Source organism: Balaenoptera physalus (genome assembly GCF_965194825.1).
Source record: "Balaenoptera physalus genome assembly, chromosome: 1".
Classification (NCBI taxonomy): domain Eukaryota; kingdom Metazoa; phylum Chordata; class Mammalia; order Artiodactyla; family Balaenopteridae; genus Balaenoptera; species Balaenoptera physalus.
The window spans coordinates 83,267,422-83,293,968 of record NC_138882.1 but is presented as its reverse complement, the minus strand read 5'-3'; the positions used below and the strand labels follow the sequence as shown (position 1 = coordinate 83,293,968).

The window sequence follows — 26,547 nt, the reverse complement described above, 5'->3', positions numbered from 1 at the left end:
GACAAATGGAGGATAGGAAAGAGGAAAAAAATAGCAAGCTCACCACTCTGTAGTTAGGAAAAGTTTTTTCCATTTAATACTAGACTTTCAAGGATTGAGATGCAAGCTTTTTATGCAATTACATCCAATGTTAAAATTGGTAATACATAATTTACAAAGATTAACATCAAAACAATCATCTATTTAGATATGCTTTTGTAAAAAGGAAATATATTAGCAGCATTTATATTTTCCGCAATCACACAGCCTACAGACATGCAGACTAACTCTGTATCTATTTGCAGTGATGTAGTGCTTTGCCCCGCATTTCAAACACCAAAACCCGCCTGGCAGCTAGGGGGTTCTTTTTATTCGTTATTATAAAACAACCGAAAAATAAAAAAAGGCATTAATTTCTACACCAGTAAGAAAAAACAAGTTTTTGCACTTACCTAACATTTGATTGTCTAAAAAACATTTCAGTTTTTAGTCTTTCAACAAAAGAAAGATAAAATGACAGAGCGTAGTGTCTTTTGCTTCTGTTCTCGCATTTTACAAAGTTTTTTTTTCTTTTTTAGTCTTTTTTAAAATTTTAGTGTTTAACACTATTAAAGGAAATATTGACTTTTAATCTCTTTCTTGTCATTTTCCTGCTTTGACTAAAAGGAGACCCCCAAAGTGCCCCTATTCCCACCTCCCTCCCACCCGGCTCCCTGCAATGAAAACCAAAAGAAACCACTCAAACGGGCTTGGACATGCGATTTTCCCAGCTCCACACGTGAGTATCTTATACCCAGGTCTCTTAGTAATGTACAGTGCTTCTCTACAGTAAGAAAATACTCCAAACTATTTTCTTAATTCTCTTTTTTCTTTAATAAAATATTTATTCTGCTTTTTCTCTGCTCAAGGGGATCTTTGGCATCCCCTGTCTCTTTTGTTTTTTTTTGTTTTTTTTTCTCAAGATTGACACAGAAAGGAGAAAAAGAAAGATTCAATGGAATGGAAGGTGGTCAATGTTTCTACCTAAACAAGTCAGAGCGTCGTCATCATAAGAGGAAATGTACAATTAGGACAGCATTGGTCCAATATTAGAAAAAAGTAATGGGAAAATGTTTAACTATTGTATTGCTTACTAATCACGCAGCAGATATATATATATATATATATACATACATATATATATACACACACAACTTGGCACATTTAAAAACCATCTTTTCTCTTATAAGAACACCTAAAACGTATATGCATATGTCTGTCTGAAAAGACAACAAAGCAAAGCTTTTTAAATTTTATTTTTAAAGAGACAGTATTATCTGGTAACTTCTGGTCACGAGAATGGGAAGGAAGGTGACACCCTGGATATCCCTCCTGAAGATGAAGTCATCAGGAAGGTGGAGGAAAGATGGAACTAGGGGTGGGGAGAATACACTGTCTCTTTAAGAGATGGACATTGAAAACTGTACAAGTAAAACAAGAAGTAGTGTTTTCAACTGATAATCTACACTCACAACAAATACTCTAATAGGTGAATACTGCTCAACAGTTTATGTAGTGACTTGTTGGGGGGTGGTTAGAGTTCATTTTTATGTAGGTTTTAAAATGATTTTTCTTTGAAATGAATCTCCATTCGCACAGCACAGCAGACACACAAGAACCATAGCGCATAAACAGCACGTGTGCTGGCGGGGGCCTGGGCTTCTCATTAGAAAAAAATATGTTCGGCAGGTTATGAAGGTTAAAACAAAAATAGTTACAATAAGTACTGTGCCCTTCTGACCCCATGGGGGCCTTCCCTATTCCATGATTCCATTTGGGGGAGTAGAGGTAGGGAGAGGGGCAGCAGTTACAAGTGCTTTGAGTTGTCAACTCACATTTTACTTTGACCTGGTTGGGGAAAAGAGGAGAGAGAAACTTTTCCTAGTCAGGGATTTGGAACAAGGCCCAGCTACTGTTTCTGTTTTACGTCTCAGGTAGCTCTTGGAGCCTATAGAGAACAGACAGGGTAGGGGTGGGGATCCTGGCCCTATCCCTTTGGAGTTTGAGTTATACCTGGGTATAGGAAGCAGCTTCTTAGCAGTGCCTGCAGGATCAGAGGATGACACAGAAAAACCCAAGCTGTGGGGAGGGGCAAGTGCTGTAAAGTACCAAAAGATTCTGGTCATCCCCAATGTGCTCTGCCCTCCACCCTACATTATTAACCCTCAGGGTGAAGCAATGGAGAGGAAAACAAGTAAAACTGAACTGTTTAGACAGATCCCCTTCCTCTTCCTCTCCACTAGCTCCAAGGTTTACTAAGTACCTAATGTCAATGACATGGCCCCATTCCCCTTGCTGGACGGACCCTTCCCACCCCTGTCTACACTCAGAGAACAGGAGGCAGGACTGTTAGCTCCACTGGATCCCAGATGCTTGAGGTTCTCATTCTTTGAGGTTCACTTCCGAAAGCTGTTTTCTGGGATAAACAAAGTACGCCTTCGAAGTTTCCTGCCTGATCCTTCCTCCAGCAAGTAGGTCACATCGATGGCTGAAAACAGAACCAAGGAGGCTCATCAAATACTACCTTCCCACTCCTTATTCCAGATTTGAGTTCTCAGGAGATCACAGGAATTCAATGGTTCCGCTTCTGACCTATAAGCAATTTAGGCCTTCCTCCAGCCCCAAATGAAATAAGCTGTTCTCCAGGGAGGAGATCCTCTCACCTCCCAGTTTCATTCCCAAGATATAACTAAACACGGGCCCATGAAAGAACTTTATCATTTTTTTGGCCGTGCTGCGCAGCATGTGGGATTTTAGTTCCCCGACCAGGGATCGAACCCATGCCCCCTGCAGTGGAAGCGCTGAGCCCTAACCACTGGATGGGCCAGGGAATTCCCAAGAACTGTTCCTTTTTTTTTTTTTTTTTTTAATTTATTTATTTTGGCTGTGCCGGGTCTTAGTTGTGGCATCCATGTGGGATCTAGTTCCCCGACCAGGGACTGAACCGACGCCCCCTGTATTGGGAGCATGGAGGATTACCCACTGGACCACCAGGCAAGTCCCAGAACTGTACCATTTTTAAAGAATATTTTCCATTCTAAGCAAGTAATTAGAAGTTGCTCTTTCTCATTCCCTCTCTGCTGATTTCCCATTTATCTTAAACCCTAGATATGAGCCTGATTCTCCTTACCATTTTTCCCAGGGATTTTTTCAAGGAGATTGAGCAAGATCTGGTTGAGTCGTTCCCGTTGACTATGCCGTCGTTCCTCAGGGGTACAAGCTGCTTGGGGTTCTTGCCTACTTTCCTCTGTTTTTTTTTCACCCTCACTGACTTCAGCAGTGGCCCCCTCCCGTTCTGGCTCCTCCAGGCTGGGCATCTCATTGGCTGCTTGCTCCTGACTGGCCAGAACCTCTTCAATCAAGGGCAGAGCATCATCCTCCTGGCCCAGGTCTTTCAGGGGTGGCTTTGAGCGCTCAGACTTCCAGGATGATCTGCCAGAAAGATATGTGAATTTAGAGAGGAAGGCTAAGCAGGGCACTTGGGGATGGAAGGGGAATGAAGGGAAAAGACCTCGAGATGGCTTGAGATCCTGCAGTCTAGCTGTTAGAGCCTTGGCTCAAGAGGTAAGAAACTTGGCTATGGTCTTCACTTTATTATTTTTTGAAAAAAACCACTACCTTTCTCTGAAATTTAATTTCTATTTACAAAATTCAATTTTTCTTCTTTCCTTCAGGAATCCACAAAACAGACCAGAGCTGGTAAAACGCTTAGCTAGCTCTGACTGCTTCATTTGAGTACACAGAAGTATGGCACAACCTTGTGATACCAATAGTCCAACTAAAATGAGCATTTAAATAGAGTTTTTACTTTTCCTAAATTTCTTCTCACATCTATTATCTGGTATTTTATTTTTCTAATATTGAAATATAGGTGATTTCCTTATGGTAAGCTATTGATGTAGGTAAAGTAATTGTTACGCTACCATTCAACAGAAAAGGAAATTGAAGAAAAGCCTTCGGTACTTTCTCTAAGAATACACCTCTGTGTACAAAATAGCACAAATAAAAACTATGAGCCCAAACTGCTCAGTTAAAACCGTGCACTTCTAGCTACTTCTGTTCCTTGACAGAAGTCCTAAGAGCTGATACACCTTGGGGCAATAGGGAAAACTTGCAGAAACCTAAAAAAGATTTTTCCAAATCTGTCTGGAGTTCTGTTCCAAATCCTTCCCTTTCTCTATCTCTAATCTTACAAATCTCCCTCCCTGCCCCAACTAAGGCTCCATAACGAGACCACACCTACTGAAGTCTAGTTCTTCTATATTACTGTTGGCACTATATTGGTCTACTTTGTCAGAGACTCCCCAATCCTAGGTGTGGGGCTGAGTGGGTAGGTGGTCGTTCTCTTGCTCCATTCAAGTTATTGGTTAATCCCTTAGGCTCCTTACATCCCCCATGGGACTCACCGCCCTCCGTTCCTCTTGTAGTTGTCTGGGACATAATGAGGCTGCAGAGAAGAAATGGAAGTGGTAAGTGTACTGCAGAAGCTGGCAAAGCTGATACAGATGATCTGGGGCAAACTCAGGATAAGGGAGGTTGGGAGGTTGGGAGGTGAGGAGGTAAGGAGATAAAGAAAGAAAATAACTGGGCTATTGGGCTAAAACCTTCATTAAGTTGGGTGACTGTGTTAAGGTCAGAAGTTTAGTTCTAATCATCTGTAGGCCACATTGGTTTTTAGCATTTTGTAAGCCTAGAATGATAGTAGAAGGGATAGGCTCAAAATTCTTTTTGTCCCATCCCAGCTTTTAAGAAGTTAAGGTTGGGGTTTCAAAGCTGATCAGTGAGCTGCTGACTGAGCAAACAAGATCAAAGAATTCTAGATGAGAGGCAGGGCTTGGTGGTGAGCAGAAAGAATATAAAATAAATATGATTTAGAGAAATCTAAAAATAATACTAGGAAAAATAGGAACATAAAGGTTTGCTTTCTGGTTAAGACTATTTCTAAGCATTCCAGGATGACAGCTCTGAATTCCGACAGGCCCACTGAAAAAAACTCATGGATGAGGAATTTAGTCCAGGGTTTCATTATAGCAAATACATGGATAACCAAAACCTTTATGAAATGATGACAAATGGCACAATGTAACTGAAGGAATATGTTCACAATTTGAAAGAAAAAATAACACATAGGAAAAGGGCTGAAAATAAAAATGTTAACAGTGGTTATTTTCTATGTAGTAAGATAATAATTTTTTCTTCTTAATGCTTCTGTACTTTTCAAATTTTATATAATGATAATGTCTTATATTTTAAATCCAGGTATAAAAAAGAAAAAGCACTGAATTATTTTCACCAAAGGTTTCTCAATGTTATTGATATTCTTTTTGTTTCTGAAAATTATGGGTGTGAAAAACATAACAAAAAACTATGATATGAGGCTCAAGGGCAAAGACTGTAAAGAGGTGAGAGAGAAAAAAGAGGAAAACCTAACTGAAGTATAACAACAATTCCCTGAGGCACAGCCCATGCCAGGAAATGCAGAATAAATGCATTTTTGCTGCTCAAACACACCAAATAGAGAGGGAGTTTTCCAGTTTGGGATGGAAACAGGATGAAGAAGCAGAGAGCCACTTGAAAATTCTCACTCTGTGAATTCCATGCATGAACTAGATTGTCCTGACACGTACAGTGAAGAGAGGAAGGGGACTTACTGAGAAATCTCTTTTAGGAGTGAGCTTCTTGGGGAAGTGATCAAAGGCATAGGGTTTGGTGCAGACGGGATAGCGGTTCCGGTGGATCTTGTAAAACAGGTGTGCTGACTTGTCAAGCCGATAATCACAGATGTACACATCTTGCTCCTTCACTCCTTTGGGTCTCCCTATGAGTCCAAACACTGTTAAAGAACCCTCCCTACTTCCCCTTCCCTCACCCTGAGCTGCCCCTCACATACCATGGGGAGAGCAGTGAGACCCCTAAGAGGGAAACATGGTAGCTGTTTTGAGAGGGGGAACAACTAAGCATTTGGTGACTTCAGAAGAAAGGAGACATTAGTGTCAAAGAAAGGGGAAAGGGAATCTAAGAGTTGAAGGGCATTCTATAGGATGGAAAGAAACCAGAAATGTAGACTGAGTGCTGCAGGAATTTTTGAGAGAACACATTTCGAAGGAAAAACAGAGCACATTTTGGGGAAGTTATCAGAAAAGAATAACTGTATAAATGAGGGAAGCACATTTGGTAATGAACACTTTATAAACTGGGGGACTGAGGAGTCATTATGGGGCTTCAAGCAGTTAGTTTTTGCATGGAATATATACTCTCCTGGACTATTTTGCTGTGATACTAAGAGAAAGAGCTAGGCAACTGAACTACTTATAATGGTATCTAACATATACTGAGTTTTACTGTGAGCCATAAACTGCACTTAGTGCTTTTGTAGATTATTTCATTTAATCCTTACAAAACTCTCTAAAATAGATACTAATCCCTATTTTCAGTAGGCTAAGTAACTTTCCCAAGGGCACACAGGTAAAAAGTGGTAGAGCTGGAATTTGAAATTAGATTGTCTGATTCCACTGTTAACCACAAACCTTATAAAACTATTGTGTTTTCTTGTTTGTTTGTTTGTTTAATGTAGAGAGTTGATGATGGCCAGAAGGATTTTGGAATGGGGGGGTGAAGTAACTTATCTTCCCACAAGTACTAATAGAGTGCTAATTACATACTATGAAAAAAAAATGAATTAACAAAAAGAGAATTAACATTAAGTAACAAGCACTAGGTAAAAGAAAGAAAGAATATTATATAGCTCTCTGAAGCTTCATAGCTAACCTTGGATAACCTTTTATCAGAGAGAGACTACATGAACAGAGTGGGCAGTTGTAGATCAATGAATAGCAGACAGGAGGTCATTTTTTAAGTAGTCCAAATCACTTACCTTTACAATATGTATACAGATCCAATACACAGCAGGTGCCCACTACAGCCTCCAAGGGAATGATCTCATAAAGTGGCACCCGGAATAGTTCATTGTGATAGAACCGACGGGATGGAGAGTGGTGGGTTTCATGGGGACGAAAATAATGGTGACCAAAGGCAAACCGTTCCTCTCTAAAAAAAGAAAAAAAGAAAAAAAGAAAAGGGAGAGGTTTAGTTAAGTAGCATGATCCCAGTGAATATCCAGCTCTGTGCTGGTAGGGTACAGCTAAAAGAATAGAGATAGGACCTCAACACATACTTTTCATTCTTCCAAAGCTTCTCAATGCGGAATATGTCAAGTTTATCTCGGTTAATGTGAGACAATAGTCGATAGGACTGACGGACTGGGTGGCCATCAGGGGTGCGCCGACTATCCCTCATCAGATATACACAGTCACCTAGGCAGGCACAGGAGAAGGTTAAGACAAAGAAGGCACAGAACACAGGAGAAGGTTAAAATGATTCCTGCATAAATTCTGTTAGGTATCCCTTAGTCTGACCCAACGTCTACATAGAAAGAACTTAAAATCTAAAACAATAAAATCTGAAACAATAAATACATAACTACAACCAGCAGTATAATGGTGATGACAATCAATTCTAGACTATGAGAATGACATGAGGGAGGTCCTCCACCTCTTGGAATCCTATATGTCTTTCCCAGTCTTAAAATTAGCTTTATAACACCCTGGTCTCTCCAATTTAGTTTTATTTGGTGGAGGTAAATGTATGTAAGCCTAAGGACTTGAGGATAAAAAAAAGGTATATTCTATTGCTGCTAAAGGTCATATGGTGACAATCACTATTATGCAGACAGCAGATACCCCCTACTGTTCAGAATGGTCAGCTTTGGCAAGTAGAGTCAGCTTCTGTGTACGCACCTTGACGAAGCAGCAAGTCATCTCGGAGCAAACAGATGAAGTAGACACAGCCAGGTTGGGCGTAGTGGGGCCGAGGGATCATGGGTACCTCCTGGTAAGAGCAGAAAGCCGATGGATAAGGGCTGGGACTATTGTATCCAGCCTCTCTATTCAAGAGAGAAAGAACTACAACCTAGAATTCCCAACCAATTAAGACTTACTGTTTAGTCGTTTCAATACAGCACAGATATTAAAAAAAGATGACAGCAACTAGAGTTGTTAAACTTGAAAAAGTGAACACAGAGGACAAACCTGACAGGCTAAGTATCCCAAACTGTACTCTATGAAGCACTAATTGTGTGGTTGCTCTGTGCCATCTAAAGGGCATCTGAAAATGTGTGAAGGGGGACTTAGTCACAATGACTGGAGGAGGCTACTAGCATTTAGTGCCCAAGGGCTAAGAAAGCAAACATTCTGCAATGTATCCCTCACAACACTGAAGAACTGTCCACTCAAACTGACAACAGCACCACTGTTAAGAAATACTGCCTAAATACCTCCTTTTATAGAAGAATCACACATATAAATATGGCAGAGCCAAGACAAAAACCCATTTAATAACTTGAGCAAGATACCCCGACCTACCAGCTCTCCTAAAAAATGGGCCTAAGACTAACCTTTTTTGACTCCGAGCCCAGTGGTCTTTTCACTTAAACACTGCTTAACATAAGTGATATTTAGAGTACCCAAGTTCTAAACTTTATAAGTTAACTTCTGTCATGGATAGTAGTGTTTATAAAAACCATGGTTTTATATAGTTCCATTCCTTCCGTAGATTTCTAAGTATTCTCCCTTTGGTCTCAATCAAAAGGGAAAGGGAAGGGCAGAATTATTACCCTCAATGTAAAGTGTAAGAAACTGAGGCCTAGAGAGGTTGAATAACTTATCAAAGGAAATTCAGTGCATTAGGAGCAGGGCAGATAAAATACCATGTGCCACATCTCCTACTTTTAGATTAGAGTGTTATCAGAGGGCAACTTACTCTGTCCACGGGCCTCGGGTCACACTGCTCACAAAGGTAGTGCTCCACATCTGAGTTCACTCCCATGCAGTCACAGTGCTGCCACACCTGTAGAAAAAAAAAGTGTGTGTGTATGTAGGGGGTCAGACTTACTGAGAGAAGTCCTGGGGGCTAAGAATAAAAAAATGTGCGGGAGTTCCCTAGCGGTCCAGTGGTTAGGACTCGGCGCTTTCACTGCCGGGGCCTGGGTTCAATCCCCGGTCAGGGAACTAAGATCTCGCAAGCTGTGGCAAAAAAAAAAAAGGCGGTAGGACAGGGTAAAGTAAAACAGGAACTAAGAATGTTAAGGAGGTAAGTGAGAAATTAGAGATAAATGGTAAAGTAGGGGGAAAAAAGAATGAGGACTTATCTGAACATAAGTATACAGATTGGTTCATAATACGTAGATCTGGGCAAACAAAATAAGGAGATGGATAGAGAACAGGAGGATGAATGAATACAGTACCAAGCTATTACTTACAAAATAATATGTATCAACAATATGGCCACTGGGAAAGGCTTTATAGTTATGTTTTGACTTATCCTTACCTAATTATATCCTCCCAACAATCCTACGTGTTACTCATAACTCCATTTTCCATAAGGTAATGAGTGCAGATGAATCAGATGGGGATACTAGGGCTCAAATCCAGGCCTTGACTCCTTCATCAGGAGCTCCATATATTGCATTCCATCTGTATTAATGCTATATAGAGTGTAGTACCTCTCATGTTTTTCAGGTAAAGCACTATCCTAAATATTATCATTCTTCTTGATCCAGATTACATTAGAAGTGTGCAGTGGAAAGTGGGCAGAAAGAATGGGAGGTAGAAAAAAGAACAGAAGGATAAAATGAAAGGGGGAGTTATCAAAAAGGAGAAGGACAATATGGTGAACAGTAAAGGATAACAGAAACCAAGGCAAAGTTAAAGTTTATAAAAAGCCCGTGAAGCCACGCCAAAAGAGGCAGGGGCCGCTGCTTTGAATATAGTCACCATGCTCATCAGGATTAGGCTTCTGCTTCACCTCCTGACCCTCACCATGCACTTGTCACACTGGATCATGAGGCCTTCGTCCTTGTAGAGGCCACAGATACAGCGGATAACATCATCGTCCTTCTCATGACCATTCTCCTTCTCAGAGACTGAGGTCTCACTGCTGTCTGCCTCACTTGCTGTCTCTCCCACAATCTCATCAATCTGGGCTGATGCCTCGTGCCGGGCATTGTAATAGGCCTTTCGTAGGCGGCAAACATCTCTTCCAACCGGCGATTTACGTCCATAATACTTCTGAAGAAAGCAGAAGAAAGAAATCATGTTTGTCTTCTCAATATGGCTTAAAAATATACCTGAAGAGGTAGCAGGATTTTCTTTACCCTCCCATTTGGTTAACATATTTTTAATACCAACAAATATAGGTGCCAGACAGTTGAAAACAACTTAAACTGAACTAAAATGAATTAAAATTAGAATCTGCATGGTAATTTTTCCATTTGCTCTGTTGCTCTATTATTCGACTACTATCATAGACCTTATTATCCATTAGGATCAAAAACACAGTGGCCATGGAACATGATTAAGTACTGCAAGCATAACGTGGAGAATCTCTCCGTTTACCTTTGTCTTATAGATACTAGGGACAAAGCTACAAGTTTAAATATATTTGAAAGCTGGGTTTCAGGAGAAAGCATGTTAAAATTCAAAATTGCTATAATTTTTCTCGCACTTGTCTGTTTTTCTGTCATTTCTTGTCTTCAGTCTCAATTCCTCCTTCATCTAGTAGTCTCTTTTGTCCTTCAAACACCTCTCCAAGGTATTTCAAAATCACTGAACGATATCCTCTCTTCTACACATCATACCCATCCTCTGCTTTAAATCAGTTCAAGACCACCTTCTCTCCAATGAGCTTCACCTATTCTGCAACCTATTAGTGTAATACCCCTCAATTCCATCCTTAAGATATATTTATTTGCCTATACATATTTCTGTGTATTTCACATATACTTATTGTCTCGAGAAAAGAGACTACAGATATGACTTAAATGTAGTAAAATGTCTGTATTACATAAACATAAAGGTTCAGCACTAAATTAGGTTTTTACAGAAATTGTTTTGGGAGTATGATTTAACCTTCCACTCTGGTCATATCACTGCCTTCATTTATTATATTTCCAATATTTAGTAAACTATAACCCTTATCCTAAGGGTACTCGATAAAAATTGTTGTCTTTCTTAATCAGAAATATGAAGGTTGCTAGGAGAAGAGTGTAAAAATCTTAAACTTCTAGAATATATCTCTTCAGAACAAACTTCTTAATCTGTGTTTGAAGTCAGTGAAAAAATACCTCAGCATTCCGAAACACCTTGAGCATGTCAGCATCAAAAGCCTCCACTGTCTTATAATAACCAATGAGGATCTGCTTCTCTATGGTGGAAAGATCTAGGGGATCAGAGATCTTCTCATAATAATCAGCATTCCTGAAACATAAAGCCAGGGTGTCAATCTGGTACACTTAGGACTTTTCTAAAACTCAAATGATTCCCACATATGTAAACTTACTTTTTCTTTGGGGGTAGGTTTAAAAGTGGTGCTGCCAGTGACTGTCGGGAAGAATCTGCAAGAGAATGCAAGGTTTAGTACAAAGTCTGACTATAAGAAACAAGGGAGGCAAGTATTAACTCCTAACTGAAAAAGTAGAATCCCTAAAATTTAAAGTTAGGAAAAAAAAAAAATCTAAGTTTTTTTTGAGGCCAGTGAAAAATGCAAGGACTTTCCAGAAATGTGGGCAGTCAAAGGCAGAGATCAGAAGATGCTTTCAGGATTACCTGGAATATGAAAGATACAGTGTATATACTTGAAATATAAAATAAAACAGTGTTAGTTGGGTAATGAAAACTTTCTAAGAAGAATGAGAGGTGGGAACTTACTGAAGTAGCTAGGGTGCTTAGGGCAAATTCCTACTCAACTAAATTTATTACATCAAAGATCATCTCATCCAAAAAATGTTTTCTAGTTCTCATTAATTGCCCATAGTTAATATTACTCTGTTGGTTTGGATTCAATTAAATTCCAGATAATGAATAATTCAGTACTCTAAATATTTTCTGGAATCCATCTTCTTATAACAGTTGCTCTGTATTATGAAAACAGAATTCATGGTGTGGGGCTGCTTCTCACTTGCTATCTTACTTTCTAACAACTCACTACACAGAGAGAAAAAGCCTATTGTTTCATGCCCAGAATGCAGTGACATATAGATACATCTACTGCTGTTTCACATTAGATCAGATGGGGCTGGTTGAGAATACAGAGTGTGATCTTTAGGGAATGTAAAGGGAGTAGGTGCCACAAAACTTTACATATTAGGACAGGCTGGTCTCCCCTTTCTTCTTTCCATCCTTAGGTTAACAAAATGGCAAAAAACCACTAAAACATGACGATAAATAGTAGAGAAAGAAAACCAAATTCCTCAGAATTTAGGGAAAGGAAGGAAGCAAAAGTTGATGGCTGATTATAACAACAACAAAAAAGACTCACAGATATGGAGAACAAATTAGTGGTTACCAGTAGGGAGAGGGAACTGGGGAAGGGCAAGATAGGGGTAGCAGATTAAGAGGTACAAACTATTATGTATAAAATAAGCAACAAGGATATATTACTGTACAACACAAGGATATAGCCAATATTCTGTAATAACTATAAAAATTGTGATAACAAAAATTTATAACTTAAAAATTGCCAATCACTATACTGTATACCTGTAACATATAATATTGTAAATTAACTATACCTCAATTATAAAAAAATAAAACAGACAAAAAAGCTGATGGCAAAAGCTGCAATTCTTTGTTCAAATCTCTCATTTTAAATATCTACAAATTTCCTGGTCAGAAAAAGTCATGTACATTACCAAACTACCTACCTAAAATTAAAAATTCTCTCCTTCTCCACCCTCACCCCCAACACAAATCCACGAGATGTGTCTTGGAAGAGGAAAGGAGTGGGGTAAATATGTTTGCATGAAAATGCTTCGAAAGTAATTTTTTTGCAACTTTATATCCTTTTCCTTAATGTAGAAGTCAGGGCCTGTGAGCCTTCCAAAATATATGCAAAATTATGTACATAATATTTTTCTGGGGTAAGGGTCCACAACTTTATTCTCAAAGATATCTGTCAATCAAAAAAGGTTAAGAACCACGGATGTCATACATTCATAATACTTTTTTCTTAAATTGCTAATTCATTGCCTCATTCAGGAAAATTATATCCAAGACAAAGACTTACTTCTTTCTATCCTACAGCTAAAAAATGTGATTTCTAAATATAGTACTTAACTATGATAAAATTCCAATAAATACAAAAAATTAACCTAAAGATCCAGAGATTTAGAGACAATAATCATCCCTGAAGACTATAATCAGTCCTATAATTCTATACTCTGACAAAGGAAGAACTAAGTAAACCACCTAAATTCCTAGCCCTAAACTGTCATGTGTTCTTGGTCTTGGATATCTCAGGTGAGGTAAGTGATATAATTTTTTAAAAAGCTAAGGAGAAGGAATTTGGGGTAAATATGGTCACCTTTATAAGAGATTATGCCATCACAGATCTCTTTGAAGATCTGGGCTAGGCGGGCTGCCCGAGCTACTTCAATGTTTTCCTCTGCTGCTGCCAACCGTCTTGTTCGAACAGATCGAGCAGTCTGCAGGGCGGAGAACTGGGTCATGAAGACGTCTGGAAGGATAAAGTGAAAATTAGTTTCAGGAAAAGAGGAGCTCTTTCTCTTCTGTGATGGATTCCTGCGATTTTCGCTATTTTCCTTAAAGTGACTAAGTAGGTTAGTGGTTATGGAGTTGTTTCTCTCCTCCTTAAAGAAACATCAGAAAAACACTGGAGTTTACCAGAGAGACAAATCCTGCAATTTAAAGGGACTTACTAATGGCCAAATGCTATAGAGTAGTTGCAAGTCTGGGTTTCAAAATGAGTCTGTCTGCTTTTGAATTCTGGTCTCACTGCTTACTAGCTGTCTGATTTTGGGAAAGTTACTTAAACTTTGTGTCTCAGCTTCTCAACGGTAAAATGGGAAGAGTGGTAGTACAGGCACACCTCGGAGATATTGCAGGTTTGGTTCTAGAACACTGCAATAATGCGAATATTGCAAGAAAGGGAGTCACACGGAGGTCTTCGTTTCCCAGCACATGTGAAAGATATATTTACACTATCCTGTAGTCTATTAAGTGTGCAATAGCATTATATCTAAAAAAACAATGTACATACCTTAATTAAAAAATACCTTATTGCCAAAAAGTGCTAACCGTCATCTGAGTCTTCAGCGAGTTGTAATCTTTTTGCTGATAGAGGGCCTTGCCTTGATGTTGATGGCTGCTGACTGATCAGGGTGGTGGTTGCTGAAGGCTGGGGTGGCTGAGGCAGTTTCTCAAGACAAGGCAGCAGTGCAGTTTGCTGCATCTTTGACTCTTCCTTTCATGAATGATTTCTCTGCAGCATGCAGTACTTTTTTTTTTTCTCTCATGCAATGCTCTTTGATAGCATTTTACCCACAGAACTTCTTTCAAAATTGGAGTCAATCCTCTCAAACCCTGTCACTGCCTTAGCAACCAAGTTTATGTAATATTCTAAATCTTTTGTTGCCATTTCAACAAAATCTTCACAGCGTCTTCACCAGGAGTAGATGCCATCTCAAGAAGCCACTTTCTTTGCTCATCCATACAAAGCAACTCCTCATCTGTGAAGATTTTACCATGAGAGTGCAGCAGTTCAGTCTCACCTTCAGGCTCCCCTTCTATTTCTAGTTCTCTTGCTATTTCCACCACATCAGCAGTTACTTTCTACACTGAAGTCTTGAACCCCTCAAAGTCACCTATGAGGGTTGGAAACGACTTCCAAACTCCTGTTAATGTTGATATTTTGACCTCCTCCTGTGAACCACGAATGTTCTTAATGGCATCTAGAATCTTTTCCAGAAGGTTTTCAATTTCCTTTGCCCAGATCCATCAGAGGAATCACTATCTGTGGCAGCTGTAGCCTTATGAAATGTATTTCTTAAATAATAAGACTTGAATGTGGAAATTACTCCTTGATCCATGGGCTGCAGAGTGGATGTTGTGCTAGCAGGCATGAAAACAACATTAATCTCGTTGTACATCTCCATCAGAGCTCTTGGATGACCAGGTGCATTGTCAATGAGCAGTAACAATTTGAAAGGAATCTTTTTTCCTGAGCAGTAGGTCTCAACAGTGGCCTTTGTCAACAGATGTGCTGTCATCCAGGCTTTGTTGTTCCATTTGAAAGAGCAGAGGCAGAGTAGATTTAGCATAATTCGAAAGGACCCTAGGATTTTTGGAATGGTAAATGAGCACTGGCTTCAACTTAAAGTCACTGGCTGCATTAGCCCCTAACAGAGAGAGTCAGCCTGTCCTTTGAACCTTTGAGCCAGGCACTGACTTCTTCTCTCTAGCTATGAAGTCCTAAGATGGCATCTTCTTCCAGTATAAGGCTGTTTCATCTACATTGAAAATCTGTTGTTTAGTGTAGCCACCTTCATTAATGATCTTAGCTGAATCTTCTGGATAACTTGCTGTAGCTTGTACATCAGCACTCGTTGCTTCACCTTGTACTTCGATGTTAAACCTCATGAACCAACCTCTGCTAGCTTCAAATTTTTCTTCTGCAACGTCTTCACATCTCTCAGCCTTCATAGAACTGAAGAGAGTTAGGGCCTTGCTCTGGATTAGACTTTGGCTTATGGGAATGTTGTGACTGGTTTGACCTTCTATCCAGACCACTCAAACTTTCTCCATGTCAGCAATAGGGCTGTTTTACTTTCTTATCATTTGTGTGTTCACTGGAGTAGCACTTTTAATTTCCTTCAAGAACTTTTCCTTTTCATTCACAGCTTGGCTAACTGTTTGGCGCAAGAGGTCTGGCTTTCGGCCTGTCTCGGCTTAAGGCGTTGCCTTCCTCACTAAGCTTAATCATTTCTAGCTCTTGATTTCAAGTGAGAGACATGCGACTCTTCCTTTCACTTGAACTCTTAGAGGCCACTGTAGGGTTATTAGTTGGCCTAATTTCAATATTGCTGTGTCTCAGGGGATAGGGAGGCCTGAGGAAAGGGAGAGAGATGGGGCGTTGGGTGGGGGGGCGGGGTGGAAGATGTGGGGGGCAGGGAATGGCTGGCTGGTAGAGCAGTCAGAGCACATACAGCATTTATTAAGTTCACCGTCTTATATGGGCATGGTTTGAGCCTCCCCAAAACAATTACAAGAGTAACATCAGGGGCTTCCCTGGTGGTGCAGTGGTTGGGAGTCTGCCTGCCAATGCAGGGGATGCGGGTTTGAGCCCTGGTCTGGGAGGATCCCATATGCCGCGGAGCAGCTGGGCCCGTGGGCCACAACTACTGAGCCTGCACTCCGCAACGGGAGGGGCCGCAGCGGTGAGAGGCCCGCGCACTGCGGTGGGGAGTGGCCCCCGCTCGCCGCAGCTGGGGAGGGCCCTCGCACAGAAACGAAGACCCAACACAGCCAAAAATAAATAAATAAATAAATTAAGAAAAAAAAAAAAGAGTAACATCAATGATCACTGATCACAGATCACCATAACAAATATAATAATAATGAAAAAGTTTGAAATATTGTGAGAATGACCAAAATGTGACACAGAGACACGAAATGAGAGAGTGCCCTTGGAAAAATGGCACGGCAGACTTGCTCCAAGCAGGGATGCCATAAAACTTTCAATTTGTAGAAAACACAGTATCTGCAAAGTGCAATAAAGTGAGCGCAATAAAATGAGGTATGCTTGTACTTCCCTCAAGAGGTAATCTGTGTAGATCAAATGCGATAATGTTTTAATGTGTTTTAGCTCAGTGCCTGACCTATAAAAATTACTCAGGAAATAATTATTGCTATTATCAGAAGACTTGAACTAACTGGGATATAAGATCAGGGAATTTATGCCAATCAAATCACTGAGAAGATATAAGATTCTGGGCAAATTTCTAAATGGATCTAGTTCTCACTCAGCATGCTGCCTCATACACCATGCAGACTGCTTCTACTTTTTTTTTGCCGCACCCCTCGGCTTGCAGGATCTTAGTTCCCTGAGCGGGGATCGAACCGGGGCCCCGGCAGTGAAAGTGCCAAGTCCTAACCACTGGACCGCCAGGGAATTCCCCTCATGTTCTTCTTTTACCCTTTCCTACTTTCCCTCAAAAAGTAGAAGCAGGGAATTCCCTGGTGGAACACAGAGCACCCACTACCTATCTCATGTCTAGTAACTTTCAGGGTGTAGGTGATGTTTGGGAGGCTGGTGGAAGGGGGTTTCTTCCTGTTCCTTAGAGTAGAGACAAGGAAGTTGAAGAGCTGGGATGGATAGGTTATTGCTGACTGATACTTGTATGTTTGGATCTTAACTTTTTTGGTCCAGACTAAACAGAATCTTTGAATAAACCGTTTGAAAATAAGTAAAATAATCACTTTTGAGGCAACCTTATGGAATTAACAAGAATGTTTCTCAGTTCTTACCAGACTTAATGTTCCCGTCATCTCGGCAGATGCCATTCCAACGGGTATATAACGATGCTGAATGAATATTATCACTGGTGTGCTTTACTTCCTCCTGTTTCTGCCGAATTTTCTCCCAGTTTCGGACCAAGAACACATGATGCTTTAATACGAAGTTTCTGTAAGGAAGGAGGAAAGGAGCGCCTTTATTTATCAATTCAATAAGCATTTATTAATGTCTACTCTATGTAAGCCACTGTTATGATGACATAAATGAATACTTATCAGTGGAATCAGCTATTATAAAGAGAATTACATATGGAGAAACATTATTCAGTTTTGAATCTTGATTTATTTCACATAACACAAAACATTTCTCTGTAATATTTACAAATAACTGACAAACACCACCTAAAAGCTGCAACAATTTTGGCAACTGAAGCGGGCTGACTTGAAGGCAGAGCTTTATGGAGTATTTTTACAAATTCTAAAGTAAGTTGCCAAGATGAAGTATAGGCTTAGGATCAGCTATAACAAGGAGAACTGGAGTGGCAGATAAAGGCATAGATATTTAAGATGGATATGCACTGGGCAAACCATGTTAGGTACAGTGCCACCACATGGATCTCTAAAGTTAAAGGAGTTATATGTAACTTGATTAACCCTACACAATTTTGATGATTCCATAATTTGATTTTCACCCTAGCACACATATAAACAGATGTGACCTTGAATAAGTCTCAAACTATGTGCCTCAGTAAATGGAGATTAGACTGATTTTATAGTTCCTGACTTTGGCTGCACATTGAGATCACTTGGGGAGCTTTATAAACTACTGATACCTGGGTTCCACCTCTGAAAATTCTGATGTTAGTGTTTTGGAGTGTGGCCTGGGCATCAGGAGTTTTAAAAAGCTCCCTAAGCCACTATGGAGCCGAAGTAGAGAACCACTGGACTTCTCTGTTTTACTGAAGTTTAAAATATCTATGATTCAAAGTGAAATAGAATGAAAGGGGCTAAAATTTAGGAAAGTTATAAATAAGGATGAACTTTCTAAGATATTGGAGTATGTAGTTAGGGAAGATGTAGGAAATGTCCCAAGACAATTTGAAAAATAGGACATACATATTTACTTCTCTTCTGACACGGACAAATATTATCTCAATATAGGGAAAAGCAAAGATGACCATTAAAGATCCTTTTTATTGCTCTGTTAATTTATCAATAAAACAGGGATTCTTAACCTTTTCTGTGGCATTCATTCCTTTGGCAGTTTGGTGAAGCCCATGTAACCCTCCTCTGAACAATGTTAATTAAAAGTGTTTAAAATTTTAAGTAACTTTAGGGACTTCCCTGGTGGTGCAGTGGTTAAGAATCCTCCTGCCAATGCAGGGGACACGGGTTTGAGCCCTGGTCTGGGAAGATCCCACATGCCGTGGAGCAACTAAGCCCGTGTGCCACAACTACTGAGCCTGTGCTCTAGAGCCCACGAGCCACAACTACTGAGCCTGTGTGCCACAACTACTGAAGCCCGTGCACCTAGAGCCCATGCACTGCAACAAAGAGCAGCCCCCACTCGCTGCAACCAGAGAAAGCCTGCATGCAGCAACAAAGACCCAGTGCAGCCAAAAATAAATAAATAAATATATAAATAAATACATAAATGAATGTTAAGTAACTTTTAGTACACAGGATTAAAAGGAAACTGAATAAACTGAAATACACTTTTCAGAATATTAAACAAAAACCCTGAAATTGTGATATAGAGATGAACATTAATTTTTAACACATGACAAGATCTAGTGCTGGGTTTAACAACCATAGTAATTTTAAGATGGAAGTGAGTGTAAATGATATTTAGAGATAACTGTAATACCTATAACGTGATATGAAAGTGTAAATACTGGTGACAAACTCATGGAAACTGCAACTACTATACACACACACATATACAGATCTTTTTCTTTTGCTTACAGTCACATTTGAAGGAAATGCTAAATTTCAGTTAGAAATTAGGGAAAAAATACTTTTTCCCCCCACCCAAGTTCACCCCTGAATCCTTGTTTAAAGCCTTCCTGCACAAAAGAAATGTCTCAACTATATAGATGTTTAATTATTTTTAAACTGTCAAGCAAGTCACATAATTTAAAGAGTTTAGGTAAGCAAATCTCCTTTTTACCTCTCCCGATTGGACATTGGCTTCATTTGTAATTGGGGGGTCAGTCTTGTTGGAGTGTTGATGTTTTCACTGGGTTCCTCAGAGAGGTGGCCTCTCTAAAAAACAGACGGACCAGATTGCAGGAAAAACAAGATATATCATAAATCACCTCAAAGAATATTAAAACAACTCTAAAGATGCCACCCTTTGGTATTTCCCTTATTTCAATAATTGCCTCTAAGTAGCTATTTGGGGAAAACCATGAGATTATTATTCACCCTTTTCTTCAGCTTGTGCTTAGACTTCCTCTTCTCTTTTGACCGTCCAGACTTTTTATGTGTGGTCACTGGCTGGCTACTTTTGTTGCTGGTGAGTCCATTCATGCGTTGACTCTTGCCTCCAATGATTCCTCGACATTTCTCAAAGCCGCACTTACACAGTTGCTTTGAAGGGAAAGAGAATAATGCTTTTAGCCTGCAGTCTCATTTAAAAGTTCAAATAGAATGCCTGAGCATCTGGACACCTAACAATAAGTTTGAGTCAAGAAATTTTCATATAGAGGAACATAACTGATTGAGAATAAAATAAATATAAATGGGTTTCTACTGTAGTAGAAAGGAAAGATTAAATTTTGGGAAAACTTCACCAGAAAAATTAAGAACTGACTGGAGACAAAAGATGATTGAGCAGTCTCTTCTACACAGTTCTGAAAGAATAACTGTGACCTATGTATCCTAGATAAGTGGAGTAAAGAGTGAAAAACTGTCTTCTCCAATGTACTTCTCAGTGGCTACAAATCAGTAATGTTCACCGAAGGCCCATGTTATACAGAGCACTGTGACAAAGGTCATACACTCTTTTGAATTTATCATTCTTACCTGTTTTTCAACATTGAAGGAATGAAAGTTGTAATCATAAGTAAGTTCAGTACCAGCTGGCATATCTTTAAGAGCATATAGTCCAATCCGGTATACTCCATTAACAGACCTATAGAGAAAGGAATGAGTTAAAGGCAGAGATTCATAATACCATGCCCAAAACCCAGAAAAGTTGGTATACTGATTTCAAATTTGCCTTTGTTTCTGTATCCAATTACTCAAGTCTCCTGGCCAATCACTCCATCTTTAATCTCTCTTTTCTTCTATCTAGCCTATACAATACTGACAGACTAACAGTCTTAAATCAGTTTTCCGGAAAACATGTTTTATGTTGTCAAAGGTCTTAACTTTTCCAGCTTGGTATTCAGTCCTTCTAACACATGGCTTTAGTCTACTTATTAAACACATTTAAATTATTTTCTATGGGCTACCTATAAAAATCTTCTAGTTCCTACTAATCTCCATCTTTCTAACCTATACATGAGGGTCTCTTTTGTTCTATTTTACCTATGTTATTAATGAGCGTTCATGTACTGTTTGTTCTAGATGCTTTATATAATAACATATAATTACAGCTAACATTTATTGAGTGCTTGTTTTTTTTTCATATTCTTTTCCATTATAGTTTATTACAGGATATTGAATATAGTCTCTGGTGCTATACAGTAGGACATTGTTGTTTATCTATTTTATATATAGTAGTTTTTATCTGCTAATTCTCAAATCCTAATTTATCCCTCCCCCACCCCCTTTCCCCTTTGGAAACCATAAGTTTTTCTATGTCTGAGTCTGTTTCTGTTTTGTAAATAAGTTCATTTGTACATTTTAGATTCCACATATAAGTGATATCATATGGTATTTGTCTTTCTGACTTACTTCACTTAGTATGATAATCTCCAGGACCATCCATGTTGCTGCAAATGGCATTATTTCATTCTTTTTTATGTCTGAGTAGTGTATATATATACATCACATATTCTTTATCCATTCATCTCTTGATGGACACTTAGGTGGCTTCCATGTCTTGGCTACTATAAATAATGCTGTTATGAACATTAAGGTGCATGCATCTTTGAATTAGTGTTTTTTCCAGATGTATGCCCAGGAGTGGGATTGCCAGATCACATCTAGTTTTTTAAAGAACCTCCATACTGTTTTCCACAGTGGCTGCATCAATTTACATTCCTACCAACAGTGTAAGAGGGTTCCCCCCTTTCGCCACACCCTCTCTAGCATTTGTTATTGGTAGACTTTTTAATGATGGCCATTCTGACCGGTGTGAGGTGATACCTTGTTGTGGTTTTGATTTGCATTTCTCTAATAATTAGCAATGTTGAGCATCTTTTCATATGCCTATTGGCCATCTGTATGTCTTCTTTGGAGAAATGTCTATTTAGGTCTTCTGCCCATTTTTTGATTGGGTTGTTTGTTTTTTTGTTACTGAGTTGTATGAGCTGTGTGTATATTTCGGAAACAAAGCCCTTGTTGGCTGCATCGTTTGCAAATATTTTCTCCCAATCTGTAGTTTGTCTTTTCATTTTGTTTATGGTTTCCTTTGCTGTGCAAAAGCTTGTAAGTCTGATTAGGTCCCATTTGTTTATTTTTGCTTTTATTTCTATTGCCTTGAAAGAATGACCTAAGAAAACATTGTTACAATTTATGTCAGAGGATGTTTTGCCCACATTCTCTTTGAGGAGTTTTATGGTGTCATGTCTTATATTTGTCTTTCAGAGTGCTTGTTATATTAGTTATAACTTACTTAGTCCTCCTAACAACTATATTTAAAAAGGTAGTATTATAACCCCCATTTTCTAAATGAAGAAGCTGATGAAAAGTGAATGTAAGAAATTTGCCCTAACAACTGGGGGAATCAAGTTTCAAATTAAGGCAGGCTGGCTTCAAAGTCTTAACCACTGTGCCACAATCATAACAGGTTATCTCCTTAATTCTCAAAACAACCTTATGAGATAGGTATTATAATCCCTATTTATACATGAGGTATTTGTGTATTACAGAGTTTGTTCACAGTCATATAGCAATTAAGTTGCATTAAAAATCAGGGGATTAAGGACTTCCCTGGTGGCACAGTGGTTGAGAATCTGCCTGCCAATTCGGGGACACGGGTTCAAGCCCTGGTCTGGGAAGACCTCACATGCTACGGAGCAACTAAGCCCGTGTGCCACAACTACTGAGCCTCTGCACTAGAGCCCATGAGCCACAACTACTGAAGCCCACGCACCTACAGCCTGTCCTCCGCAACAAGAGAAGCCACTGCAATGAGAAGCCTGCACACCTCAACGAAGAGTAGCCCCCACTTGCTGCAACTAGAGAAAGCCTGCGCACAGCAACGAAGACCCAAGACAGCCAAAAAAAAAAAAAAAAAAAAAAAGATATATATACCTCTATGTTCATAGCAGCACTATTAACAATGGCCAAGACATGGAAACAACCTAAATGTCCACTGACAGATGAATGGATAAAGAAGATGTGGTACATATATGCAATGGAATACTACTCAGCCATAAAAAAGAATGAAATAATGCCATTTGCAGCAATGTGGATGCAACTAGAGATTATCATCCTAAGTGAAGTAAGTCAGAAAGAGAAAGACAAATACCATATGATATCACTTATATGTGGAATCTAAATATGACACAAATGAACCTATCTAAGAAACAGAGTCAGGGACACAGAGAATAGACTGATGGTTGCCAAGGGGGAAGGGACTGGAAAAGGGTTGGATTGGGAGTTTGGGACTAGGAGATGCAAACTGGTATATATAGAATGGATAAACAATGAGGTCCTACTGTACAGCACAGGGAATTATATTCGATACCCTGTCATAAACCATAACAAAAGAATATGAAGAAGAATGTATATATAACTGAGTCACTTTGCTGTACAGCAGTGTATCGGTAATTAAACTATCCTTCAATAAAAAATCAATAAAAAAATACTCTCCCATTTTTCCATCTAGAAAGGTGATTGTTTCAATGGTGATATTCAGGTCTAAAATTCATCTTAGATTAATTTGTGTGTGTGGATTGACGTAGGAGCCTACTGACTCAGCACCACTTATTAAAAAAACATCCTTTCCTAATTTTTTAAAAAAATATTTATTTATTTATTTGGCTGTGTCGGGTCTTAGTTGCAGCAGGTCGGATCTTTGTTGCGGCATGTGGGAACTTTCATTGCAGCACACGGGCTTCTCTCTAGTTGTGGCACATGGGCTCCAGAGTGCGAGGGCTCAGTAGTTGTGGCGCACTGGCTCAGTAATTGCAGCATGTGGGCTCTCTAGTTGTGGTGCACAGGCTCCCGAGTGCAGGGGCTCAGCAGTTGTGGTACATGGGCTTAGGTGCCCTTGCAGCATGTGGGATCTTAGTTCCCCGACCAGGGATCGAACCCATGTCCCCTGCATTGGAAGGCGGGTTCTTAACCACTGAACCACCAGGGAAGTCCCCATCCTTTCCTCACTGATTCACAGTGAAACCTTAGTCATAAAATCAGGTGACAGTACATTTATGGGTCTTTGCCCGGACTCTCTATTCTATTCCACCTAGCCCAAGCAAATACTTACTGTTTTAATTAGTGTATCTTTACAGTAAGTCTTGAAATTGGTAGTTTAAGTCCTTAAATTTTGTTCTTCAGGATTATCTTACCTTTTTTAGGTCTTTTGCAATTAGATATATGTTTCAGAATCAGCCAATTTCCATAAAAATTGGATTTTGATTGGATTTGAATTTATAGATCAAGTTGGTAAGATGTGACATCTAAAAAATATTGAGATTTCTAACCCATAAATATGGCATATTTCTCCATTAATTGTCCTTTTTCCCAATAATGTTTGGTGGTTTTCAGTATAGAGGTCTACAAACTTTCATTAAATCTATTCCTAGGTGGCTAATGTTTCATGAAGTGAAACAGAAGTGGTGATAGTGGACAGCCTTACAGAAAGTTGTTCATACTATTCTATTTTTCTTTAACTATGTTAAAACACATGTAACAAAGTTTATAATCTTAACCATTAAAAAATGTACAGTTTAGTGGTATTAAGAACATCCACACTGGACTTCCCCGGTGGGCCAGTGGTCAAGATTCTGTGCTTCCATTGTAGGGGGTGTGCGTTCAATCCCTGGTCGGGAAACTAAGATCCCACATGCCGCGTGTGGTATGGCAAAAAAAAAAAAAAAAAAGGGAACATCCACATTGTTGTGTAGTTCTCTCCACCATACAATCCCATAACTCTTTTCATCTTGTAAAACTGAAACTCTATACCTATTAAACAGTAACTCCCAACCCCTCCTCCCTTCAGCCCCGTACAACCACCATTCTACTATCTCTATGATTTTGACTACTCGTAAGTATCTCATATAAGTGGAATCATATAGTAGTATGCTTCATTTTGTGACTGGATTATTTCACTTAGCATAATGTCCTCAAGGTCCATCCATGTTGTAGCACACTGCAAAACTTCCTTTTAAAGGCTGAACAATAATTCCATTGTATGTAAAAACCACATTTTCCTTATCCCTTCATCTATCATGGACACCTGGGTTGCCTCCATATTTTAGCTACTATGAATAATGTTAATAAAATATGGGGGTGCAGGGCTTCCCTGGTGGCGCAGTGGTTGAGAATCTGCCTGCCAATGCAGGGGACACGGGTTCAAGCCCTGGTCTGGGAAGATCCCACATGCCACAGAGCAACTAGGCCCGTGAGCCACAACTACTGAGCCTGCGTGTCTGGAGCCTGTGCTCTGCAACAAGAGAGGCCGCGATAGTGAGAGGCCCGCGCACCGCGATGAAGAGTGGCCCCCGCTTGCCACAATTAGAGAAAGCCCTCGCACAGAAACGAAGACCCAACACAGCTATAAATAAATAAATAAAAACAAATACTTAAAAAAAAAAAGTAAAGTCTATTAATTAAAAAAAAAAAAAAATATGGGGGTGCAGAGACTACCCTGGTAGTCCAGTGGGTAAGACTCTGCACTCCCAATGCAGGGGGCGCAGGTTCAATCACTGGTCAGGGAACTAGATCCCATGTGCATGCTGCAACTAAGATCCCGCATGCTGCAACTAAATATGCCACAACGAAGATCCCACATGCTGCAACTAAGACCTGGTGTAGCCTAAATAAATAAATAAATAAATAAATAAATATTTCTTTTTAAAAAAGGAGTCCCCTGGTGGTCCAGTGGTTGAGAGTCTGCCTTCCAATGCAGGGGACGCAGGTATGATCCCTGGTCAGGGAACTAAGATCCCCACATGTCACAGGGCAACTAAGCCCATGCGCCACAACTGAAGAGCCTGCGTGCTGCAACTACAGAGCCACGCACTCTGGAGCCCGCGTGCCTCAGCTAGAGAGAAGCTTGTGCACCACAATGAAGAGCCCGCGTGCCGCAACAAAAGATCCCATGTGCTGCAACTAAGACCGACGCAGCCAAAAATAAATAAAAATTAAAATATGGGGATGCAAATATCTCTTTGAGAACCTGCATTCAATTCTTTTGGGTATATACTCAGAAGTTGAATTGCTGGATCATAGGGTAATTTTATTTTTAACTTTTTGAGGAACCTCCTTACCCTTTTCCACTGTGGCTATACCATTTTTAGATTCCCAAGAGAGCACAAGGGTTCCTATTTCTCCACATCTTCGTCAACACTTACTGTTTTCTGTTATTTTCACAGTAGCCATTCTGAGGGTGTGAAGTGGTATCTCATAGTTTTGATTTGCATTTCCTTAATGATTAGTGACGTTGAGCACCTTTTTATTTGCTTATTGGCCATTTGTACAATCTTTGGAGAAATGTATATTCAAGTCCTTTGTCCATTCTGAATTGGGCTTTTTGTTGTTGAGTTCCAGGGGTTCTCTATATACTCTGCATATTAATACCTTATAAGATATATGACTTGCAAATATTTTCTCTCATTCTGTGGGTTGCCTTTTTATTCTGGGAATAGTGTCTTCTTTTTTTAAAAAATAAATTTATTTACTTATTTATTTATGGCTGTGTTGGGTCTTTGTTGCTGCGTGCGGGCTTTTCTCTAGTTGGGGTGAGCGGGGGCTACTCTTCATTGCGGTGAGTGGGCTTCTCATTGCAGTGGCTTCTCTTGTTGCAGAGCATGGGCTCTAGGCA

At 39.6% G+C, this 26,547-nt stretch overlaps 1 protein-coding gene across 14 annotated transcripts in view; it reads right to left on the bottom strand.

Annotated features, from left to right (window-relative positions):
- ASH1L (ASH1 like histone lysine methyltransferase) overlaps window positions 1-26,547 on the bottom strand; it is a 210,161-nt gene that overhangs the window by 128 nt on the left and 183,486 nt on the right. For 8 of the 14 annotated variants that reach the window (XM_082456185.1, XM_082456186.1, XM_082456187.1 and 5 more), the window contains 16 exons: window positions 20,412-20,520; window positions 19,812-19,976; window positions 19,555-19,649; window positions 17,397-17,554; window positions 13,435-13,587; window positions 11,413-11,467; window positions 11,198-11,330; window positions 9,894-10,142; window positions 8,836-8,922; window positions 7,815-7,905; window positions 7,193-7,331; window positions 6,893-7,065; window positions 5,670-5,836; window positions 4,425-4,465; window positions 3,149-3,450; window positions 49-2,506 (listed from right to left, as the gene is read on the bottom strand). In XM_082456185.1, the coding sequence (XP_082312311.1) occupies window positions 2,415-2,506; window positions 3,149-3,450; window positions 4,425-4,465; window positions 5,670-5,836; window positions 6,893-7,065; window positions 7,193-7,331; window positions 7,815-7,905; window positions 8,836-8,922; window positions 9,894-10,142; window positions 11,198-11,330; window positions 11,413-11,467; window positions 13,435-13,587; window positions 17,397-17,554; window positions 19,555-19,649; window positions 19,812-19,976; window positions 20,412-20,520 (2,209 nt within the window). In that variant the 3' untranslated portion in view covers window positions 49-2,414. Of the gene's footprint in view, window positions 1-48; window positions 2,507-3,148; window positions 3,451-4,424; window positions 4,466-5,669; window positions 5,837-6,892; window positions 7,066-7,192; window positions 7,332-7,814; window positions 7,906-8,835; window positions 8,923-9,848; window positions 10,143-11,197; window positions 11,331-11,412; window positions 11,468-13,434; window positions 13,588-17,396; window positions 17,555-19,554; window positions 19,650-19,811; window positions 19,977-20,411; window positions 20,521-26,547 lie in introns of those variants that run through there. The other 6 variants (XM_082456188.1, XM_082456190.1, XM_082456181.1 and 3 more) reach the window with 6 other exon arrangements.